This window comes from Schistocerca piceifrons, chromosome 3, assembly GCF_021461385.2.
Source record: "Schistocerca piceifrons isolate TAMUIC-IGC-003096 chromosome 3, iqSchPice1.1, whole genome shotgun sequence".
Lineage (NCBI taxonomy): Eukaryota > Metazoa > Arthropoda > Insecta > Orthoptera > Acrididae > Schistocerca > Schistocerca piceifrons.
Window position 1 is genome coordinate 148,311,353 of NC_060140.1, and position 24,575 is coordinate 148,335,927.

The window sequence follows — 24,575 nt, forward strand, 5'->3', positions numbered from 1 at the left end:
AATCCAGGCTTGAACTCTTACGGGAATTTGTGACATGCTGTGAGTAATGACGCTAATGAGCAGGGGCACTACATCAGCAGTGTACGGTATAAGTTGAGAATTTGGGTCTGACGGGAGGCATGTAGGGTAGTCCGTAGGCTTGTGGTGACCACAGTGTACAGACGGTGTATCTGCCTAGTCAGCAGGAGACTCAGGTTTCAATCCTGATCTGGCCTAAATTTTCAGCTTACCTCATAATATCAACCAATGCCCTCTGGCAGCTAATTTCTTTAACCCCTTAATTTAAAACCTTGAGTTGTCTCATGTCTACTATTTTGACAGAAACTTAAAATCCTGAATATACTCAGGCAACTTAAGAAAAGACCTCTGAAAAAATAGAACCCTACTTATATCCATTTCAGTACTGGTAGTTACATGTTCAGCTGCTACAGAGCACCTGGTAGTACATTTGTAGCCTGGTTGTCATGTTTTGGTTGAGGTGGTTGCCACTAGGTAGTACAGATGTGTACTGTGTGCAGCTCTGGATACTGCACAACAAAATGTGTGCTTTCAGACTCTCTCCTATATTGTTGTTTAGGCAATGCTTTCAACGAAATATGGCTGTAGCAATTCTGAGTTTGACATTGAATTTAGCAACTCAGAAAGTGGAAAAGAATGTGATGTTACTTCATTAGAGACTGAAAGTGAAGACATTTTGTCAGTTGACTGACAAGTGCTCACCAGTGGCACAAGATAAATATAATGACTGTGCTCCAGCCAGCTCCTCCAAGATTTGTGGTCTCAGAAAACTGTTGTGAAATATGTGGTTATACTTCATAGTTAGACAGAAATTAAAAAATGTCTTCAAGTTTCAGGATATTTTAGTCAAAGTCCAGTGCATATAATGTTATTCATCATAGAATTATTTTCATTAATCAAGAATTCTTTTTTTTTTTCAAATAATTTGAAAAAAATTTTTAAGTTAAGGGTTAATTCCTTTGTGACTTGATTCATAGTTGCTGCAGGATCAAAATGGTGTATGTTCTTTTGGATAAGTCCAAAACAACAGACACCATATACATAATTAAGGCTATGACAGCCAATTATCCCTTCAGTGCAGATGTACAAAAAGCTCGAACTTGTACAGGAATTGGCAAGATGCCATGAATAATGAGGCTAACAAGCAGTGTCTTCACTATATCAGTAGTCTGTGGTATAAGCTGAGAAGTTGGGTGTGATAGGAGGAGTGCGAGGATAGTATGTGTGGTTGTGGTGACCATTGTGTCCAGATCTGCTTAGTAAGCAAGGGAGCCACATTCGAATCCAGATCCAGCACAAATTTTCAACTGACCCCATTGATATCAATCATGCCCACTGGCAGCTAATGTCTTTAATTCCTTTATGCTTCAATGAGAATTTTTTTCCATCAATCTTCTGACTGGTTTGATCAAGTCTGCCACAATTCCTTTCCCGTGCAACCTTTTCCATCTCAGAGTTGCACTTGCAACTTACATCCTAAATTATTTGCTGGATGTATCCCAATCTCTGTCTGCCTCTACAGTTTTTACCCTCAACAGCCGCTTCTAGTGCCATGGGAAGTTAACAGGTGTCCTGCCATCCTGCCCCTTTTTCTTGTCAGTTGTTTCTGTATATTCCTTTCTTCACTGATTCTGTGGAGACCCTACTCATTCCTTACATTATCAGTCCACCTAATTTTCAACATCCTTCTGTAGCACCACATCTCAAATGCTTCTATTCTGTTCTGTTCTGGTTTTTTCACAGACCATGTCTCACTGCAATAAACGTTGTGCTTCAAACATACATTCTCAGAAATTTCTTCCTCAAATTAAGGCCTATGTTTGATTATAGTAGACTCCTCTTGGCCAGGAATGCCCTTTCTGCCAGTGCTAGTCTGCCTTTTATGTCCTCCTTACGCCATCTGTCATGGGTTATTTTGCTGTCTTGGTAGCAGAACTGCTTAACTTCATCTGCTTTGTGATTACCAGTTAAGATTTTAAGTTTCTTATTGTTCACATTTCTGCCACTTCTCATTGCTTTCATCTTTCTTTTATTTGCTCTCAACCCATAGTCCGTACTCATTAGACTGACCATTCCATATGTCAGCTCCTGTAATTCTTCTTCACTTTCACTGAGGAGAGCAATGTCATCAGTGAATCTTAACATTGATATCCTTTCACCCTGAATTTTCATCTCACTCTTGAACCTTTCTTTTATTTCCATCATTGCTTCTTTGACATATAGATTGAATAGCAGTGGTGAAGAACAACATCCCTGTCTTATGCCTTTCTTAATCCTTGATTAGATTAGATTCTGTTTTCGTTCCATAGACCCAAAAAATGAGCTGATCCTCTTGGATGTGGAACATGTCAGAAAGTATAACATAAAAAACATAAAACATTTGAATGTAATACTTACTACCCTGGCCATTTGTCAGGAGATTGTCAGAGTAGGAGAATGCATTGCAATAAACTGGAACTGCCAATATTTACAGAATTAATACACTGTCAGAATGAAACATTGTAGTGCAATTTGAATAAACTTACCATTTACAAAATACCTAAGCTTGACTGTTGTGACCAAGTGCTGTCAAAACTGAAATCTAACAGGCATTTTTACTTAAGCTGTTAAGATATTCATCTGTAGACTATAGAAGGAGTTGCCTATCAAAAAGTCTTTCAAACTCTACTTTATCTGAAACCAAGTATTTAATGGCTGCTGATAATTTATCGAAAATGTGTGTTCCAGAATAATGGGCCCTTTTTGAACTGAATTAAGTAATTGTATGTCTTTATCTAGATTGTTCTTAGTCCTAGTATTGATACTATGTATTGAGCTATTGGTTAGAAATAGAGATATATTATTCACAACAAATTTCATTAAGGAACAAAAATACTGAGAAGCAGTGGTTTAGAATACAAAGTTTCTTGAACAGGTTTCTACATGATGATCTTGAATTTACACAAGGAATGATTATTATTACATACTTTTGTATGCTAAAAACTTTTACTCAGTTTGATGTGTCGCCACAGAATATGATCCTATATGACACAATAGAATGAAAGTAAACAAAGTATGCAACTTTTTTATATTTATATCTCCTACATCTGACATCATTCTCAATGCAAATACAGACTTGTTAGACACTTAAGCAATTCTGTGTAATGCCCTTCCCAAATGAATTTATTATCAAGTTGTAATTCCATAAATTTCACACTGTCAGACTCTTCGATCTGCATGTGTTCATATGTTACACACATGTTGGAAGGAAATCTCTTACAAGTTCTGAACTGCGTAAAAGTTTAATGACAGTGAATTAGCTTTAAACCATTTATTAATGTCGGTGAAAATTTGATTAGGAACCATTTCTAAATCTGTAGTTGACTTGCTACTTAATGTAATGTATCATCTTTAAACAAAACACATTTAGCATCTGGCTATGTAACAGACAAGAGATAATTAAGGTACACAAGAAAAACAATGGATCCCAGATGGAACATTGAGGACACCACATGTAGTTAATTACCAATTAGATGAAGGCTGACTGCTTGTTCCACAGGTATTTTGCAACAACAACCTTTGTTTCCTAATAGGTAAGATTCAAACCATTTTGCAGCACTGCCAGTTACTTCGTACTATTCTAATTTACTAAAGGGAATGCTGTGATTCGCACAGTCAACGGCTTTTGACAGGTTGCAGAAAATGTTAATTTGTTATCTAATGAATTAAATACACTCTCACCATACATGTAAATAGCTTTCTCTATATCAAAACCCTTAAGGAACCCAAACTGTGACTTGGACAATATATTGTTTGTGGTAAGATGCTTAAGGAGATGCTTGAACGCATCTTATCAAATATTTTTGAAAAAACCAACAAAAGTGAAATTGGTCAATAGTTTGATTGTACCTCTTTATCCCCTTTCTTGTAAAGAAGCTTAACTTCAGCATGTTTTAGGTAGTCTGGAAACATTCCACTGATAAGAGACTGATTATACAAATAACAAGATAGAACTCGACTTGCATGAGCATTCTTTGATTGACTTCATTGACCTGTTATCATAACTACTAGAATACTTTGATTTTAGGGTTTTTGTGATGGACACTACTTCTTTGGGAGATGTGAGTGTCAATTTCATTTTACTAAAATTATTTGCAAAGACCAGTCTCAGCTACTGTGTTGCACTGTTTACTAAAACTGAAAACCCTAAGCTGTCAGTAAGAGACACAAAGTACTTGTTTAAGAGGTTTGCAACACTACATGCACTTGCTACCAATATCTCATTTATTTTTAGAGTGGGCTGTTCCTCTTCCTTTTTGGTCCCACCTGTCTCTGTCTTCACTATATCTCATATAGTTTTTGTATTTTATTGCCTGATGTAATTATTTTTCTCTCATTAAAAAGCTGCTTAGATTTCTGGATTACTTGCTTCAGTATTTTGCAGTATTCTTTGTAATGTTATAGTGTCTATAACATCAGATAACTTCAAGTGTACCTCTTCATTCCTTAGTACCTGTGCATCCCATTTCTTTACACATTGATTCTTCCTGTCTAGTCTCTTAAACTTCAGCCTACTCTTCATCATTACCAGATTGTGATCTGAGTCCATATCTGCCACTGGTATGTCTTAAGGTCCAATGTTTGATTTTCAACTCTCTGCCTGACTATGATGTAATCTAGCTCCTAAGTAGACTTTCTCCTTGTGCTTCTTGAACAGAGTATTTGCTATTATTAACTAACTCAATTAGTCTTTCTGTTTTATGATTCCTAGTACCAAGCCCATATTCTTCCATAACCCTTTCTTCTACCGTTTCCCCTACAATGTCATTCCAACTCCCATGGCTCTTAGATTTTCATCTCCAGTTATGTACTGAATTACCAGTTAAATATCCTCATATACTTTCTCTATTTCTCCATCTTCTGCTTGTGATGTCAGTGTGTATTTCTGAAATATTGTTGTCAGTGTTGATTTGGTGCAATTCTGATGAGAACAGCTCTATCATTGAACTGTTCACAGTAAGTTGCTCTTTGTCATACCCTCCTCAACAAATCCTTCTCCTGTTATACCATTTTCTGCTGCAGTTGATATTACCCTATACTCATCTGATTAGAAATCCTTGGTTTCTTTTCAGTCACTTCACTGATGCCCGCTGTATCTAGGCTGAGCCATGGCATTTTCCTTTTCATATTTTCTAGCTTCTCTACCGTGTTCAACCTTCTGATATACGATGCCCTGACACATAGAACACTATCCTTTTGTTGGTCATTCAATCTTTTTCTCATGGTCACTTCCCCCTTGGCAGCCCTCTCACAGAAATTTGAATGGGGGATTAATCTGGAATCTTCTGCGAGTGGAGAGATCATCATGACACTTTTTCAATTACAGGCAATATGTCCTGTGGATACATGTTACCTGTCTTTACAACAGTAGCTTCCGTTGCCTTCTTCATCCCCTTGCCACTGATCATTGCTGATGTGATTCTTCCACCTTTTAGGGCAAGGAGTGTGCTGAACCTCTGTCCACTCCTCCACCATCTTTGACAAGGCCATTGGTAAATGAGGGTGACTTCTTATGCAGGAAGTCTTTGCTCGCCACTGCTGATGATTTTTTATAAAAAATTTAAATGGTAATAGTATTGAAACACAAGACTGAGGGCACTTTGATTACTAATCAAAGATGCTACAGCTATACCATACCTGAGAACTACAGGCTCATTGAGGTAATGGCTAAAAGCACTTAAAATTTATTTCGTGCTCTTAAAACTTTCAGAAGCCATCATGGTCAAGTAGGTAGACACTAAACTCTAGCCCTGGAGGTGACACATTCAAGTCAGGTATGAATAGAGATTTTTTCCTTGTTCCAGTCCCACCAGGATGGCCACAGGTCCACTATCAATTGAGTACCAGGGATGTTTCCTGAGGATAAAGTGTGGCTGGTGCAATGGGCTCATCATCACCTCTCTCCTAGTGCACCCTACCTGCAGTCAGGCCAGTAGCCTACTTTTGGGTTGTGCACCACAGACATCTTTTTTAAAAAATACTTTTAAATGTCAGTTGGTTATTATTGTACATTGGCAATATATTCAAATTAAGAAGACAAGCACCACAAACCAACTTCATCCAGTATTTTTATTCTAATTCTAAGGTTTCTGGTGTGATTAAAGGAACTATTCTCACAAATTTGCAGGTTGTCTCCTTTGTATAGAGTTTAGTATGTTTCCATTGTGTAAGTACTACTTCTATAAATCTTCATACATATGCCACTTGGCTATGTGGCCAAAATATTTATAGCATTTGTAGGTTTAGAAAAAGGTTTCAATGATATTAACTGGAATACGCTCTTAGACATTCTGATATTATCGGGTATAAAACATGGGGAGTGAAAGGCAATCTGCAACTTGTACAGAATGCAAACAGCAGTTATAAATGTTAAAGGACATTAAGACAGGTGGAAACTGAGAATTGAGTAAACAGTACAGGGAGTTGATAAAAGCAAGGAAAAATTTGGTATAAGAATTAAAATTCAAGGTGAGTAAATAAAATGTTTAAAATGAATCTTCAGTTTCACCCAGCATAACTGATGACAAAATGATTCATGAGTGTATGACTGATTCTTGGAGTCCAACAGGCACACCATTTCAGCAACCAGTCGTATTTATATTATCAGGTCCGCTGATGAACTGACCGCCTTATTGGGCATACAATATATATCTTCCTCTCTGCCTCCACTCCACCCCTAAAGCTTGAAGGTGAGTGGAAGAGATGAGAAATAAAGTTGCTGATGTTTAATGATGGCAGCGCTAGTCACCCAAAACTCCAACACAATTGATGCATACATACTTTCTGCAGCCTCTGCTGCCATCCTGTAGCATTTCCATTCTTCCTACCCTTTCATATAGGTTTCTGTTTGACACTTTAAATTGTCATAGTTCTGAACAAGATGGCCAGTTTGTATTACACTGTACCATCCAGGTCCTGTAGAGTTGTATTAAGACCCTAAAATTATTGTTTGTTATTTTTATTGAAACAACCTGAAAGAATAATTGATGATCCAAGAGTTAATCTGATATGATTTTGGGCTGGTAGTGACTTTATGTACAACATGGTGATGCCACTTTTAAAACTTTTTTTTCCAATAGACTTTGATTGACATTCTTTTTTAAAGGAACCTTTAGTACACAAAATATTTCTGAAAAGTTTCAGCAGTATGGCAGACAGAGCTGAAAAGCAACTTTAAGAAATCCATCTCTTAATTCTTTCTAATTGTCTACATGTCCACTTAAGTAGTTCATATAGTTCATCCTTCTGAGCAATCTACTCATGAAATGTAATGAGATGAATAGCTTTATGAGTAAATTGTTCATTTCTCTTAAACCAACAGCTATTTTGATTGCACAGTAAGTACCATTTTATGTACAAATCTCTCTTATTTCCTTTACTATGATCAATAAGACCAGACTGTAAATTTAACTAAGTTTACTTTGGTTTCAGAACTGTGGGCTAGTAAGGAGGATGAAACACCATTTGGTTATGATTTCTGGTATCAGCCATTCCATGATGTATTGGTTTCATCAGAATGGGCAGCACCAAAAGCATTCAAGTATGGATTTAAACCCGAAGATGGAATGAATCCAGGTAAGCTGATTGAGAAAACTAGTCTTCATATGTCATTTCATAACTAACATTGTTGATACGTTGTTAAATGAATCTATTTCAATAATGAGTAATATCTGTCATGGCCATATTATTGACATACCTTTATTCATTCACTCTTTATTGATCCACTGAATCATTTTGTGTACAGAGAGTACTACATGATATGGGACAAGTCATTATAGTAGTTAAACATTTAAAAAATACATAACACATAATTAGATACACCTAGACTTACACAATTGTGTGATAGTTATAGATTACAGGATATAGCATTAGTATACTCTTAAGTTGTTCAGTAATACACAAGACATCAGATTGGGTGTTACTTAGTGCTATTTCGAGTTCACAATATTTGCTCTTGAGGCACTGCACATTTAGAGTCATAATCTTTAGAATAGGGGAGTGAGCACTGATGGCATTTCTCCTTTTGTTTAACACTGTTAACTTGGGCTGCCACAGCTAGTATAAACAATCAATCAGCATAATCCATTTCAAGTAGGAAAAGTAACAGAAACAAGAAACCTGTGGTACAACAGGATTTTTGGTATCCGGCCTCAATGAAAACTCCAAGTTAACAATGTTAAACAAAAGGAGAAATACCATCAGTGCTCACTCTCCTTTTCTAAAGATTATGACTCTAGATGTACAGTGCCTCAAGAACAAATATTGTGAACTCAAAATAGAAGTAAGTAACACCCAACCTGATGTCTTGTGTATTACTGAATGCTGGTGTAAGTACCATGAAATTAGTAGTATTCATATTAATCCATTTAAACTGGCAAGTCATTATAGTAGGAAAATTGCAAAAGGTGGTGGAGTCTGTATTTACCTTAGACAAGAGTTAGAATTTATAAAGAGATGTGAAGCAGAGAACTTAAGTATTGAAAAGTTCTTTGAAGCAGGTGCTGTCCAGCTATATGGCCTGATGAAAAAAGTCATAGTCATAACAGTGTATAGGTCACCATGTGGAAACATAGAAGTCTTTTTTGATGAATTAGAATTGTTGCTAAATATTTTTACAAAAAACTATGAATATTCTTTGCAGTGATTTCAGTATTAATCTTCTAGTTGAAAGTCAACAAAAAAAGGCAATTTTTGGACATATTAAAGAGTTTCAACATGTCACCACACATAAACAATTCAACTAGAATAACAAACACCTCCAATAGAATCATAGATAACGTTTTCTCAAATATGTCAACAACTGACATAGAGGTAACAAACATAGATTTAGGATTGTCTGACCACAGTGCTCTCACCATTGAAATCCCTTTAAGGCGAAAGGAAGATAAAGGTGTAAATAATATTTGCAAAAGAAACTTCTCTGTGGACAGCTGTCATTAGTTCATAAGTATCTTAGAAAATGAAAATTGGTTAGATGTTATGAAACAAACAAGTACATATGAGGCATATAGTGTATTTGCATCGAATTATATGATGAACTTTGAGATGTGTTTTTCAAAGAAACTGACCAGAATCAAGTCTACTGGACACATAAAGTCAAGTTCTTGGATGACTCTTGCATTAAGAAATCATGTGAAAACATGAAAAAACTCAATTCAGAGTTGAGGGAGTGACTTTATAGAATATGTAAAAAAGTATAGGAAAATATACTGCAGAGTAATTGCAAATGCAAAGTTACTAAGTAATGACACGGAAATAAAACAGTCCAGAAATAAAACTAAAATAGTTTGGGAATTTGTGAGAAAAGAAACTGGGGTACCTATCAAAGATAAGGAAATTATTCTGAAAGAGGAGAAGAATAAAATGGTAGATAAATGTGCCATGCCTAATTATATAAATAATTACTTTTTAAATATACCCCAGACATTAAGCTGGAATTTTGGGGAGCAGATTGAGAGAGCAACAGCCAAGGCAGCCAGCAGTATGATGGCAGTCCCAACAAACAAAAAGGAAGTTTTGAAAGTGATTAAAAGTCTGAAGTCCAAGATGTCAGCTGAAATAGATGAGGTGCCAATAATACTAGTAATGAAAACTACTAATCAAATAGCGAAACCATTAGCACACATAGCAAACTTGTCAATGGCTGAGGGCGTGTTTCCACAGAAACTGAAAATTTATAAAGTTGTTCCCCTGTTGAAAAAGGGTGATAAGCTTAAAATAGAAAACTACAGACCTGTCTCACTTCTCCCAACTTTCTCTAAGGTTTTAGAGATACTAATGAAATATAGAGTCACACATTATCTTAATATCCACAATCTCATAAACAGTAATCAGCATGGATTTCAAGCTGGGAGAAGTACCGAAACAGCTGTACTGGAATACACAAAAGAAACAATCAGTAAATTGGAAGAGGGAAAAAGTGTAGTCAGGATAAATCTAGATCTGTCAAAAGCCTTTGACACTGTTGACCACAGCATACTTTTGGTAAAGCTTGAAGTTATAGGTTCAAATGGTTGAAATGGCTCAGAGCACTATGGGACTTAACTTCTAATGTCATCAGTTCCCTAGAACTTAGAACTACTTAAACCTAACTAACCTAAGGACATCACACACATCCATGCCCGCGGCAGGATTCGAACATGCGACCGTAGTGGCCGTGCGGTTCCAGACTGTAGCGCCTAGAACTGCTCGGCCACCCCGGCCGGCTGAAGTTATAGGTATCAGAGGACTGGTAAAAAAGTGGTTTGAGTCATATCTGGATAAGAGGATGCAGGTGGTTGAAATTACAGCACCAAATATTAACCAAAAAATTAAATTAAGATCAGATCCAAGGAAGGCCACAGTAGGAGTACCCCAAGGAAGTGTATTAGGCCCCTTGCTGTTCCTTGTTTACATTAATGGTATTCAGGTGTCAGAGAGAAAAGCTAGAATCATGTTATTTGCTGATGATACTAGTTTAATAGTTAGTGATATGAAGCAGTCATTGCACAGTACTGTGGACCATGTCCTACAAGATATACAAAAATAGTTTAGTGCAAACAACCTAACACTGAATGTAAAAAAAACTTTTTATGTGCAATATGGAAAAATAAGTGAACATTATGACGTAAATCCCACCGTGGAGGGCAAGGAACCTGAAAGAGTACCGTGTGCAAAATTCCTGGGTATGCACATTGATGAGAAGATAAACTGGAAGGACTATGTGGTGAGCTTAGCACTAGAACTAAATTCAGCGTTTTGTACTTACCAGGTGTACCGGTATGAAATGAGCGTTAAGGTACAAATGTGTCGATAGGGAACATTTGTTGTGAACAAGCCTTAATTTTTTTTGTTTGGTTGGTATGACATCTGTCAAAGATATTTAGTATACATCAAGTCATGGAACAAACAACATCATATGTTTTCATCATGTTAGCAATGTCGAATTTTGTACCAGAAAGTGGTGATTTGGGGAAAGCATTAATTTTTTGTATTCATTTGAAAAAGAGTGCTGCAGAGTCGCATCGAATTCTTGTTGAGGCATATGGTGATCATGCTCTATCAGAAGCAACATGCAAAAGATGGTTTCAATGGTTCAGAAATAATGATTTTGATGTAAGAAATGAAGAACGTGGAAGACCACCAAAAAAGTTTGGAGACGTCGAATTGCAAGCAATATTGGATGAAGATGATACTTTGAATCAGAAGCAAATGGCAGCAATGCTAAATGTTGCACAACAAACAATTTATGACCGTTTGAAAGCTATGGGAAAGATCCAAAAGTGTGTAAAATGGGTGCCACATGAATTGAATTAAAGACAGACGGAAAACCGAAAAACCATTTGTCAAATTTTGCTTCAAGGACATGAAAGAAAATCAATTTTACATTGAATTGTTATTGGCGATGAAAAATGGATTTATTTTAAGAATCCTAAAAGGGAAAATCATGGGTTAATCCAGGACAACCATCACCATCAACTGCAAAACCAGATCGATTCGGCAAGAAGACAATGCTCTGTGTTTGGTGGTATCAGAAAGGTGTGGTGTATCATGAGCTTCTAAAACCAGGTGAAACTGTGAATACTAATCACTACAGACAACAAATGATCAATTTGAACTATGCATGGATCGAAGAAAGACCAGAATGGGCCAGAAGAAAGTAATTTTTTTACACAACAATCCACCTGCACACAAAGCAAAACTGGTTCAGGATACAATCAAAACAATTGGCTGGGAGCTGCTACCCCACCCACCATATTCACCAGACTTGACCCCTTCCAACTAACATTTGTTTTCATCAACGGGACACGCATTGGCTGAGGAACACTTCAATTCCTACGAAGAAGTCGAAAATTGGGTGTCTGATTGGTTTGCTTCAAAGGATGAACATTTCTATTGGCGTGGTGTCCACAAATTTCCAGAAAGGTGGTAAAAATGTATAAAAAGCAATGGTCAGTACTTAGAATAAAATGTTTTTACTTTTCAATTCAAAATTAGTTTCATTTTCACAAAAAAAAAATGCTCATTTCATACCGGTACACCTGGTAGAATAATTTCAAAAGTTTGTAGTAATGACTGTACCAGATTAGTATATTTTGGCTATTTTCAGTCCATTGCATCCTATGGGGATAGTATTCTGGGGAAAAACAAATTGTTGTCTAAATGAGATTTTCAAATTACAAAAATGCGCTATTTGGATAATGACCCAGAGCCCACCTCAAACACATTTTAGCCCCTTTTTAAAGCATTGATAATTTTAACAATTCCGTCATTATACATTCTGAAATGTTTGTTGGTGATAAAAAGAAATCAGGACAAAATGAAAACCAATACATACTACCATAATTACAGTACACGACAATGTAGAGATCTCCACTTACAAGCTGTAACAAAGACCTGAAGTCAGAAACATGTATGTAATCAAGGCATCAAACTTTTTAATGCACTACCAAAACATATCAAAGAGCTGGAGAATGAGGATAAATTGAAAGCTGTTATAAAGAATCACATGCTTGATAGATGTTATTACAGTAAAAGTGAATTTCTATGCTCAACTGTATTAGAATATAAAGAACCACATCCTTGACAAATGTTATTACAGCATAAGTGAATATCTCTGCACAACTGTATAAGAATATATGTTTAAATTAATGTGACAAGTGAAATTACTTCAATGACTATGTCTGTCAAGCACATAAGAAGATTAAGAACCACATGCCTAACAAATGTCACTACAGGATAAGTGAATAGCTTTGTTCAACTGTATAAGAATGTATGACATCATTAATGTGACAAATGAAATCACAACATCAAGGACTAGGTCTGTCAAGCACATCAGAAATTATGTTATAAAAACACTTATTAGTTGTATATTGTATTAAACATAAGACAGCTTCATATGAATTCAGCATAGAAATGTTTTTTGTATAGATGTTATATAGTTGTTGAGATGTATCCTGACAAATCCTATATCACAAATGTGATCATTGGGATGATAAAAAATAAGTAAGTAAATTTGATCAAAATTAAAGTCAACAAGGCCTAATTAAAATTAAAATTTGTGGATAAATTTAAAATCAAATCAAGAACAGATGAGCATTACAATACTTATACAATAGTTAAGATTTACTAGATAAACATAATAAGTACATACAAGCAGATCAGTTTTTAACAGTCAGTTAGGCATTACTGAAATTTACATTTTGAGGATAAATTATAGTACAGACAGATAAGTGTACCAATATATACATAGAAAAATCATGTTGGAAATATTTATGTAAGTTATAAGAGGATATTTCAATAATATCGACTTAAGCCTTCTTTTAAAATGTACTGGAGTGTTGATGTTTGTTATGTTTAGTGGTAGATGATAATAAAGTTTAATCCTCAAGCATTTTACACTGTCACCTTATAATATGGCGGAATGGGGAAACTGTGTCAACAAGTATTTCTCTCTAGTGTCGTGCTGGTGATAGTCCTGATTCTGCTTGAGGCTGCCAACATTTAGCTTGGTAAAACTTAGTATCTGCAATATGTACTGGCATAGAAGTGGAAGAATACCTGGTATTTGGAATAGTTGCTTACACGATCTCTCTGTTTTTTAAATATAATTATCCTGATAGTCCCCCCCATGAACCATGGACCTTGCCGTTGGTGGGGAGGCTTGCGTGCCTCAACGATACAGATAGAGGGGTATCTGTTGAGAGGCCAGACAAACGTGTGGTTCCTGAAGAGGGGCAGCAGCCTTTTCAGTAGTTGCAGGGGCAACAGTCTGGATGATTGACTGATCTGCCCTTGTAACACTAACCAAAACGGCCTTGCTGTTGTGGCACTGCGAATGGCTGAAAGCAAGGGGAAACTACAGCCGTAATTTTTACCGAGGGCATGCAGCTTTACTGTATGATTAAATGATGATGGCGTCCTCTTAGGTAAAATATTCCAGAGGTAAAATAGTCCCCCATTCGGATCTCCGGGTGGGACACTCAAGAGGACGTCGTTATCAGGAGAAAGAAAATTGGCGTTCTACGGATCGGAGTGTGGAATGTCAGATCCCTTAATCAGGCAGGTAGGTTAGAAAATTTAAAAAGGGAAATGGATAGGTTAAAGTTAGATATAGTGGGAATTAGTGACGTTCGGTGGCAGGAGGAACAAACTTCTGGTCAGGTGAATACAGGGTTATAAATACAAAATCAAATAGGGGTAATGCAGGAGTAGGTTTAATAATGAATAAAAAAATAGGAGTGCGGGTAAGCTACTACAAACAGCATAGTGAACGTATTATAGTGGCCAAGATAGACACGAAGCCCACGCCTACTACAGTAGTACAAGTTTATATGCCAACTAGCTCTGCAGATGACGAAGAAATTGAAGAAATGTATGATGAGATAAAAGAAATTATTCAGGTAGTGAAGGGAGATGAAAATTTAATAGTCATGGGTGACTGGAATTCGACAGTAGGAAAAGGGAGAGAAGGAATCATAGTAGGTGAATATGGATTGGGGCTAAGAAATGAAAGATTAAGCCGTCTGATAGAATTTTGCACAGACCATAACTTAATCATAGCTAACACTTGGTTCAAGAATCATAAAAGGATGTTGTACACATGGAAGAATCCTGGAGATACTAAAAGGTATCAGATAGATTATATAATGGTAAGGCAGAGATTTAGGAACCAGGTTTTAAGTTGTAGGACATTTCCAGGGGCAGATGTGGACTCTGACCACAATCTATTGGTTATGAACTGTAGATTAAAACTGAAGAAATTGCAAAAGGGTGGGAATTTAAGGAGATGGGACCTGAATAAACTGATTAAACCAGAGGTTGTAGAGAGTTTCAGGGACAGCATAAGGGAACAATTGACAGGAATGGGGGAAAGAAATACAGTAGAAGAAGAATGGGTAGCTCTGAGGGATGAAGTAGTGAAGGTAGCAGAGGATCAAGTAGGTAAAAAGACGAGGGCTAGTAGAAATCCTTGGGTAACAGAAGAAATATTGAATTTAGTTGATGAAAGGAGAAAATATAAAAATGCAGTAAATGAAGCAGGCAAAAAGGAATACAAATGTCTCAAAAATGAAATCGACAGGAAGTGCAAAATGGCTAAGCAGGCATGGCTAGAGAACAAATGCAAGGATGTAGAGGCTTATCTCGCTAGAGGTAAGATAGATACAGCCTACAGGAAAATTAAAGAGACCTTTGGAGAAAAGAGAACCACTTGTATGAATATCAAGAGCTCAGATGGAAACCCAGTTCTAAGCAAAGAGGGGAAAGCAGAAAGGTAGAAGGAGTATATAGAGGGTCTATACAAGGGCAATGTACTTGAGGACAATATTATGGAAATGGAAGAGGATGTAGATGAAGATGAAATGGGAGATACGATACTGCGTGAAGAGTTTGACAGAGCACTGAAAGACCTGAGTCGAAACAAGGTCCCGGGAATAGACAACATTCCATTAGAACTACTGGCGGCCTTGGGAGAGCCAGTCCTGACAGAACTCTACCATCTGGTGAGCAAGATGTACAAGACAGGCGAAATACCCTCAGACTTCAAGAAGAATATAATAATTCTAATCCCAAAGAAAGCAGGTGATGACAGATGTGAAAATTACCGAACTATCAGTTTAATAAGTCACAGCTGCAAAATACTAACGCGAATTATTTGCAGACGAATGGAAAAACTGGTAGAAGCCGACCTCGGGGAAGATCAGTTTGGATTCCGTAGAAATGTTGGAACACGTGAGGCAATACTGACCTTACAACTTATCCTAGAAGGGTTGTAGCCTATCCCCAATGTTATTCAATCTGTATATTGAGCAAGCAGTAAAGGAAACAAAAGAAAAATTTGGAGTGGGTATTAAAATCCAGGGAGAAGAAATAAAAACTTAAAGGTTCGCCGATGACATTGTAATTCTGTCAGAGACAGCAAAGGACTTGGAAGAGCAGTTGAACGGAATGGACAGTGTCTTGAAAGGAGGATATGAGATGAACATCAACAAAAACAAAACAAAGATAATGGAATGTAGTCGAATTAACTCGGGTGATGCTCAGGGAATTAGATTAGGAAATGAGACACTTAAAGTAGTAAAGGAGTTTTGCTATTTGGGGAGCAAAATAACTGATGATGGTCGAAATAGAGAGGATATAAAATGTAGACTGGCAATGGCAAGGAAAGCATTTCTGAAGAAGAGAAATTTGTTAACATCGAGTATAGATTTAAGTGTCAGGAAGTCGTTTCTGAAAGTTTTTGTATGGAGTGTAGCCATATATGGAAGTGAAACATGGCCAATAAATAGTTTGGACAAGAAGAGAATAGAAGCTTTCAAAATGTGGTGCTACAGAAGAATGTTGAAGATTAGGTGGGTAGATCGTGTAACTAATGAGGAGGTATTGAATAGGATTGGGGAGAAGAGAAGTTTGTGGCACAACTTGACTAGAAGAAGGGATCGATTGGTAGGACATGTCCTGAGGCATCAAGGGATCACAAATTTAGCATTGGAGGCAGCGTGGAGGGTAAAAATCGTAGAGGGAGACCAAGAGATGAATACACTAAGCAGATTTAGAAGGATGTAGGTTGTAGTAGGTACTGGGAGATGAAGGAGCTTGCACAGGATAGATTAGCATGGAGAGCTGCATCAAACCAGTCTCAGGACTGAAGACCACAACAACAACATCCTGACAATTTTCTTTTGGAGCTTAAATATTTTGTTGGACTCAGAACCGTGGCCCCAGAATATGAGGACAAACGTTAGGACTGAGTGAAAAAGAGCATGGTACACTGACGTTAGCATATTTATACTTGTCACTTCCCTGACTGACAGAACCATAAAACATACTTTACTTAGCTTGGTAGCTAAGCTGTCAGTGTACCTTTTCCAGCTTAGAGTGTCAGAGGTAGGTATTTCAAAGAATTTACTTACATTTTCCAGTTCAATACTATTTCCACCTATTTGTATAATTGGGACAGTGGGATTTCTGTTCTGGACAGTATGAATTGTTAGGTCTACAGTCTTTTTTGTATTAAGAAGTAGCCTATTAGCTGCAACCCATGAATCTAGTAGAGTTGTGCATTTGTTGACTGCAGCTTCAGTGTGATCATCTGAGTCAGATCAGTTGAAAAGAAAGGTATTGCAGGTCAGTAGGTGAAGAGGAAGATAATTAATGAACAGGAGAAATAGGATTGGGCCTAAAACCGATCATTGAGGGACACTATGTTTTATGGGTTGTATATTGGAACATGAAACTGTGGATTTTCCTGAAAGGGTGACTTCACATAACTGCACATACTATTTTCTGTTTAGTAGGTAGCGTGCAAACCAATCGTAGGCAGTGCCCCATATACCGTAGTTGTATAGTTTTTGTAATAGTATTCTGTGGATCAAGGAACAACCCCACAGCTGGCTGTTCCTTATCTATGAGAGTGAGAGTTCTGTCAAGAAATTTATTAACAGCGTCTACTGTTGTTTTCCCCTCCTGGAATCCATACTGAGCTGGAGAAAGATACTATACTTATTCAGAAATGATTTTAGTCTGTCAGCCACTACATACTCAAATATTTTATTAAACACAGAGGAGTGCTATAGGCCAATAATTATTGGGATCTTGTTTAGAGTATTTTTTGTGTATTGGTATAATTTTTGATATGGTAAGTAATTTAGGGAATATACTTTCCAAAAATGAAGAGTTAATGACATGTGATAGAGGCTTACTTATTATACTTGAACATATGTGAACAATGAAACAAGGGATTTCATCTTGTCCAGCTTAAGGAATATTTTTTTTATTTTTTGGCCGATTGTATTTTCAATTTGCTTGAAAGAGAGGCTGGCATGGGGTTATTCTTTAAGTGACCAGTAAGGTTTTCAACAGAATTTGTGAAGAAGGAGTTAAATTCATGAACCATTTCTTTTTTTGTTAGTAATCAGTCTTCCATTTATTTCTAGGTTACTGCTATTTGTAACATTTTTAGCCCTACCTGTATGAATGTTAAATATCTACCACATACATTTACTTTTGTTACTTGAGTTTTTGAGATGTATACCATAATGAAGTTTTCTGGCTTCCTTGACAACATTTCTGAATATCCTTTTATAAGCAGTGAAGTATTTCTTAAACTGGACACTCCTGCCAAAGTTTGGTTTGCTCAAGGAGAAAAGCTCCCTTTTTCTTTTGAAGGAAGTTATAATGTCTGAAGTGATCCTCTTTCTGAAATAACCAGGAACAACTTTTTTTTTTAATTTTAAAGGCAAATGGTAATTGAAGTAACAAGAGAAATATTTTTAGGAAGGCTGCATACTTATCATCTACTGTTTGTGATTGGAAGTCTGTCTGCCAGTTTTATTTATTCATGTTGGATAGAAAATTTAAACTATTGTTTTCTGAAAAGTTTCTTACTGCTTTTTTGGCTAAGGCTTCGCTATGTGGTAACTTTGCATTTATAATTATAGCATTGTGGTCTGAGAACCCTATGTGTACAGAGTTTGCAACACATTCTACATTAGTGGCTAGTTGGTCAATACAGCTACTACTATGGGATGTGATTCTAGTTGCAGATTTTACTTTCAAATGAAGGCTGAAAGAATTTATTGATTTATGAAGGCAGTCTGGGTGCTGCCATCATTCAAGAAGTCAATAATTAAAACTGCCACAGATTAAGATATTTGGAATGCTTCTCTTTGTTAGAGTTTCAAGAAGGGATGTAAAGTTTTTAAAGTATGAGCCTATCTTACCAGAAGGTGATCTATAAACAGTTATTAAGAGTAAATTGAGGTCAGTAAGTTGAATCCCAGATAATTCTATATCCTTTTCAGCACTGTAAGAACAGCATATTTGGAGTGAATGGGCTGCAATGCATTCCCTTGCAAATATGCAACTCCCTCCACCTTTGTAAATTTTTCTTGAAAAATTGTCTATTAGTGTGAATTGTGGGAGCACTATACTTTTGATTTCTTGTGCTTCCATTAAGTCCTCAGTTGTATATGGAATATTTGCATCTGAAATTTCACTTACAGAGTTTATTAACACTTCTAGGTCACATATTTCATGTCTAAGACCTTGTACATTATGAAATTAAAAATTTTTAGAGTCTTTGCAATTAGGTACTCTTTAATTACATCTAGGTAATTACTTTTTTATCAACAATTGGGGCTACTTTGGCAGCTACATTTAAATGGATGGATTTATCATCTACAGGACTATTGCAAGAAAGATTACCTATGTCCTTCTACTTGAGGGGGTAATAAAAGTCCTCCCTTTGACATTAGGTCATCCCAGTCTTAGAAGCATTTTTCTGTTTTCTGAACTTTGAGGTGGAGCTGCTGCATCAGAAATATCTCATAATGAGTTATTAGCAGCTGCACCTGCACAAACACCTGGTGCTGAAGCAAGAACATCTATAACTTCTTGTGCTGGGAGACCAACTGGAGATGAGTGACTAGCAACAACACTTGCATTATCACCTGACACACCTGCCCCTGACACTGGATCTTCCATATCTTCATGAGCTGGAAGAGCAACTGTTGATGAGTAATTAGTAGTGGCACTTGCCCTATCACCAGACACATGTGTTGCTGAAGCTACTGTCATATCCTCTTGTGGTGGAAGAACATCTGATAAAGAATAAGGAATATCTGCACTTGCAAGAGTGTTGGTAAAGGTGCAGCATATACCTATTTTGTATCCACAGACGTAATAGTATCTAACAGATAATATATAAGATTACTCAAAAATGAGCATCCTGACACTTCTGGAAGTGAATGACATGTCACAACTGCTGTTTTTGTTAAATGGCATGTGCAAAGAAACTTTTGAGGATATTTGATACTGAAACACATTACATGCATCCCAGGAACTAACACAAAAAGACAGGAGACAGAAACAAGTGGTAAGAGAACAGAACACTTATGATATAAACATTAAAATATTTATCTCATAGGTGTTCTCTTATGACTCAGTGAATGACATAAACTTCTGAGCTTCCTGGAGATTTGGAACTCGAAGCATTGCCACTCTTGCATAAGTGTAAATATGTGCTTTTCATGTCTCTTCTTTTCAACACCATAGTTCCATGATGGGTGAGTTCTTTCTTCTTTTTTTTTTTTTTTAAAAAAAAAAAAAATGAAGCGAGAAGGTAGTTGTCCAATACTGATTGCATCAGTTTCAGTGTGAGAGTATGCAATATAAAACAAAATGTGTATACAGGTTGTCCTCCCAGGAGGAATGGTCAATATTGAGGGTTATGACATGAATTATCATTCGAAACAAAAAATTCTAGTAAAGCGGACTCTAAAATGGACACCTTAAGATCTATGAGCACTTGTTCATCTTTGATACTATGGAACACACCTCTTCTACTGTTGACTAGATAATTTTTTCTTGTTTTGGTCCATACTACCTTCTACGAAACTATGGAAAGCATAGAGCTTGCAGTAGAAGAGATTTGCTTCATAGCATTGAAGATGAAGTAGCTCATAAGGCATGTATTTTAGAGCCCATGTCATATCACTGAGTATTGACTGTTTCTCCTGGAACACCCAGTATATTACAAGGAGGCAGAAATGCTGCTTGGTACTTAGCTTCATGGGGTGACATTTCAGTACTGCTGGTACACACAATCAAAACTGTTAGTTCTGTCCTCAGGAAGTAAATAGGGATAGGTCCTCAAGTTGAGGAATAATTTTGCAGGAGCCAGCCACTAACCCATCCTTAGTAATAGCTGAGAGGAGGATTCTGTGGAGTCTGCTTTGATAGGTACTCATTACCTTATTACCATGCAGGGTGTGGCTAAATTTGCTGTACAGACTTTGAGGACTTGTATTTGGGGACCAAAATGGCTAACTTCAGCAAAGGAACTCATTTCCGGAAATATACCATTTTTGCGCTACACACAGAATATAACTACACGTGTTGCTCCCTGATTCCTGCTACTTATCATCTGGGTCCACTTACAAGGAGGGACCAATGTGACAACCACCAATGCCAACACAGATGTGGTACCTCTGTACCACAATGTGGTGTGCACGATAACCAATCTCTGGTCCTCCAGCATCTGCTGCAGTCGTAACCCATGCTAGTAGGTGGATGCCACAATGACCTCATAAATCAAGGATTTAATGTTATCCTTCAGGTAGTAATCTAGAGTCTTCATGTCAGGAGAACACACAGGCCAAGCAATTAGGCCATCACAACATGTCCACTGTTGCTCAAATCATTGGTCCAGATGATATCAGACTACATGTGAAAAATTAGGTGGTGCACCATTGTGTGGAATCACTTTTCGATGCACAGGCAGTGGCAAATCTTCCAAGAGCCCATGCAGTAGGCCATCAAGGAAATGCAAGTAAGTGGCACTCAAGATATGTAGTGGAAGAAGACATGGCCCAATGATGTGTTCATCCAAGAACCCTGCCCAAATGTTCAGACCGCATAATTCCTAAAACCTATGGGGGTGTGCAGCAAGCAGATTTTCATCATCCCACACATGACTGTTGTGAGAATTGAGAACACCTTCCCTGGTGAACATGGGTTCATCCGCACAAAGGATCTGCTGTAAGAAGTTGGGCTCATCCACACAACAGTGCAAGAACCACTTGCAGAAGTGGGTTCATCCTATGGCTCATTACCTGTACCTTCTGGGGAAAGTAAAGGCATAACTGCTGCTCATGCAGAGTGTATCAGGCAGTTTGATGATCCACATTCAGTCTACTTGCTATGTTTCTGGTACTCGTCACTGCATAGAGTCACTGCTAAACTTAACCTTCTTGTTTCCCACTACAACTCCTCAACATCTGTGAGGGTAATTTAGTTATACACTGTATATTCTGTTTAAATGAAGACAAATGTTTAGTTATTTTGGATGACTGTACAAAATTTGTTTATGGTAATCATATGTTAAGTGCATCACAGTTTGGTTACAGAAAAGGAAGGTCAGCTATACATGCCATAGAGCTCTTAGTCAGAGACATTCTAGCAGCATTTGAGGACCATGCACACGCACAGGTAACCTTATGTGATCTGAGCAAAGCTTTTGACTGTGTTGACCACTCACTTCTGCTCTCTAAACTTGAGTACTATGGAATATGTGATAAAAGTTTAAAACTCATCAAATCATACCTCAATAAAAGGAACCAGGTGGTGAGTTCAGGAAGTCATCTGTCAAACATACTCGAGGTTCAACATGGAGTGCCACAGGGATCTAAATTGGGACCACTTCTTTTCCTTGAACACATAAATGACTTAGCAGGAAATATAGCTGTAAAGACATATATGTGTGCAGATGACACAACTTTTCTATCTGTAAACCATGTACTTGATAACCTAGTAAGTGATATGAAATTGGCAAAAGAAAATGCAACATCATGGTTTAATGCCAATGGTCTGCTATTAAATGAGGAAAAGACCCAGAATATGTGGTTCAGTCTATCAAAGACTACAAAAATAGAAAAACAAAAGGCAAAGTTTTTAGGTATTGTACTTGACAACAGTCTAACATGGAACTCTCATGTTGATCACATAGTGGTTAGGTTGTCAAGAGTTATATATTTGTTGAAGAGACTGATGTGTTGTGTGACATTTGAGTACGTAAGGACAGCGTACTTTGCCTTTTTTCAATCTGTTTTAAGGTATGGGTTAATACTCTGGGGAAACAGCAGAAAAATAAATGAAATTATGGTGATCCAGAAGAAAGCAATCAGAGTAATGGCTAAGGTAGATAATAGAACACATTGTAAACCATTGTTCACTAAATATAGAATTTTAACAGTAATTAATTTATATATTCTTGACAGTGTTAACTACATACTTGCTGAACTACCTAATTTAAGTGTAACAAATGAAAGACATGGCTACTATACAAGAACGTGTACTTCTCTGCTGTTGCCACAAAATAGATTAGCTAAAACTAACAATAGTCATAAGTATATGGCAATTAAAATATATAACAAATTCTCTAAAAATGGGTCAATCAAGCCTGACAAATTATTTAAAGACAATGTTCATAACTTCTTGTTAAGTAATCCATTCTATTCATTAGAAGAATTTTTAGAAATGCCCAATATCAACTTAAATATGTAAATTTTTTTTTTGTAAAATTAATAGGTTAAGTGAACTGACGAAGTCTATTGCATGTAACAATGCTGAATGACTAATAAAGAATCTGAATCTGAATATGTAGTTATCAGTGGACAGAAATGTCTTTAAGGAACCATTTTTGTGAATTCATTCATAATGCTGATAAATCATGATAATGATGTGTTGAATTTTGTATGTAAAGATAATATTTTATGGAAATATATCAATTGTTTTTTTTTTTTACGTAATGGATATTGGTACTGTACAGCAAAAGTGAATTTATACACATCAAATGTTTAGTGACAGCGCTAATGGTTTGTGGATACACCTTAATCAAAAATCCATTTGCTCCCTGCTCCTCACTTGGCATGCCCTTTGTGATTAGGATGATCAACAGCATGGAAGTAAATGTGTCTTGGCTTGTTACATATTTAAAAATGGCATTACTAAGATTATTTTTAGTTCTCCAAAGATAAGTAGCATATTTTTGTGTCTCTGAATTATTCAATATGTGATAATTTCATTCTTGTAGGAAGGTACATGTATATGCCATTATGTAAAAACAAACTTAGCATTTCTCTGTTGTTATTAGCTATTTATGGAAATCACTTAAACTTCTTCTCATGGAGCACACACAAGAAAATCCAGAGTATTGATCTTGGAAAGGAAGGAATTGCTCCACTAGAAGTGCGTTTCTTGCATAACCCACGTAGCGATACTGGATATGTTGGCTGTGCTCTTGGCTCAACAGTTTTCCGGTATGCATTTTCTTATTTACATACTTGTTTTGATCTGAGTGTTCTTCTTGTTTACATTACTTTGATATCTTCCATGAAACAGAAGTGGCCACTTCTTTTTTAATTCATTTTATTTGGTGGTAAGTTTCTAATGATGTCAGAGGAAGACTGCTACATATAGACAGTTTTTTTTCCAGATTTAACAAAAAGGTTGATGGTACTTGGACAGCTGAAAAGGTTATCAGTGTACCCTGCAAGAAAGTTGAAGGGTGGCTATTGCCAGTAATGCCAGGTGAGTACCTCCATTTTGATTGATGTTGGAATACAATAAATGCATGATTTCAGGTGTGTTTCAATATTTACAGTATTAGAAAATCATTATTGTGGCTTTGTATCTAATTTTTGTATTTATTGGTTTGATGAGATGTAACAAGTGTCTTCTCGGTACCTAATTTATCAGCTGTCGCAATTAATGCCAAGTACTTCTCAATAATTCCAAACTTAATTACCAAAGGCTTATATTTGGCTCAGATGCATTTAAGAAAGTTGCAGATTGAACCACCTATCTGTGTCAATAAATAACTGTGTTATGCTCACTTGTTATTGTTAGTTACTGTGTATGGAAAACCATCATGCCTCTTGCATCTGGTTGTGCTACATTAAATTATCTTTATAAATGGCACTACATTTACAGTTATGGTAACTTCAGCAGCAACTAACTGCAGTTGTAAGGTTCCTGCA

General features: G+C 36.7%; 1 protein-coding gene across 1 annotated transcript in view; it reads left to right on the top strand.

Annotated features, from left to right (window-relative positions):
• The window catches only part of LOC124789629 (methanethiol oxidase-like), a 130,641-nt gene that overhangs the window by 15,724 nt on the left and 90,342 nt on the right, over positions 1 to 24,575 (top strand). Inside the window, exons 4-7 of the mRNA XM_047257050.1 lie at positions 7,489 to 7,632; positions 16,584 to 16,598; positions 23,690 to 23,855; positions 24,032 to 24,126. Coding sequence (XP_047113006.1) covers positions 7,489 to 7,632; positions 16,584 to 16,598; positions 23,690 to 23,855; positions 24,032 to 24,126 — 420 coding nt within the window. The remainder of the gene's footprint in view (positions 1 to 7,488; positions 7,633 to 16,583; positions 16,599 to 23,689; positions 23,856 to 24,031; positions 24,127 to 24,575) is intronic.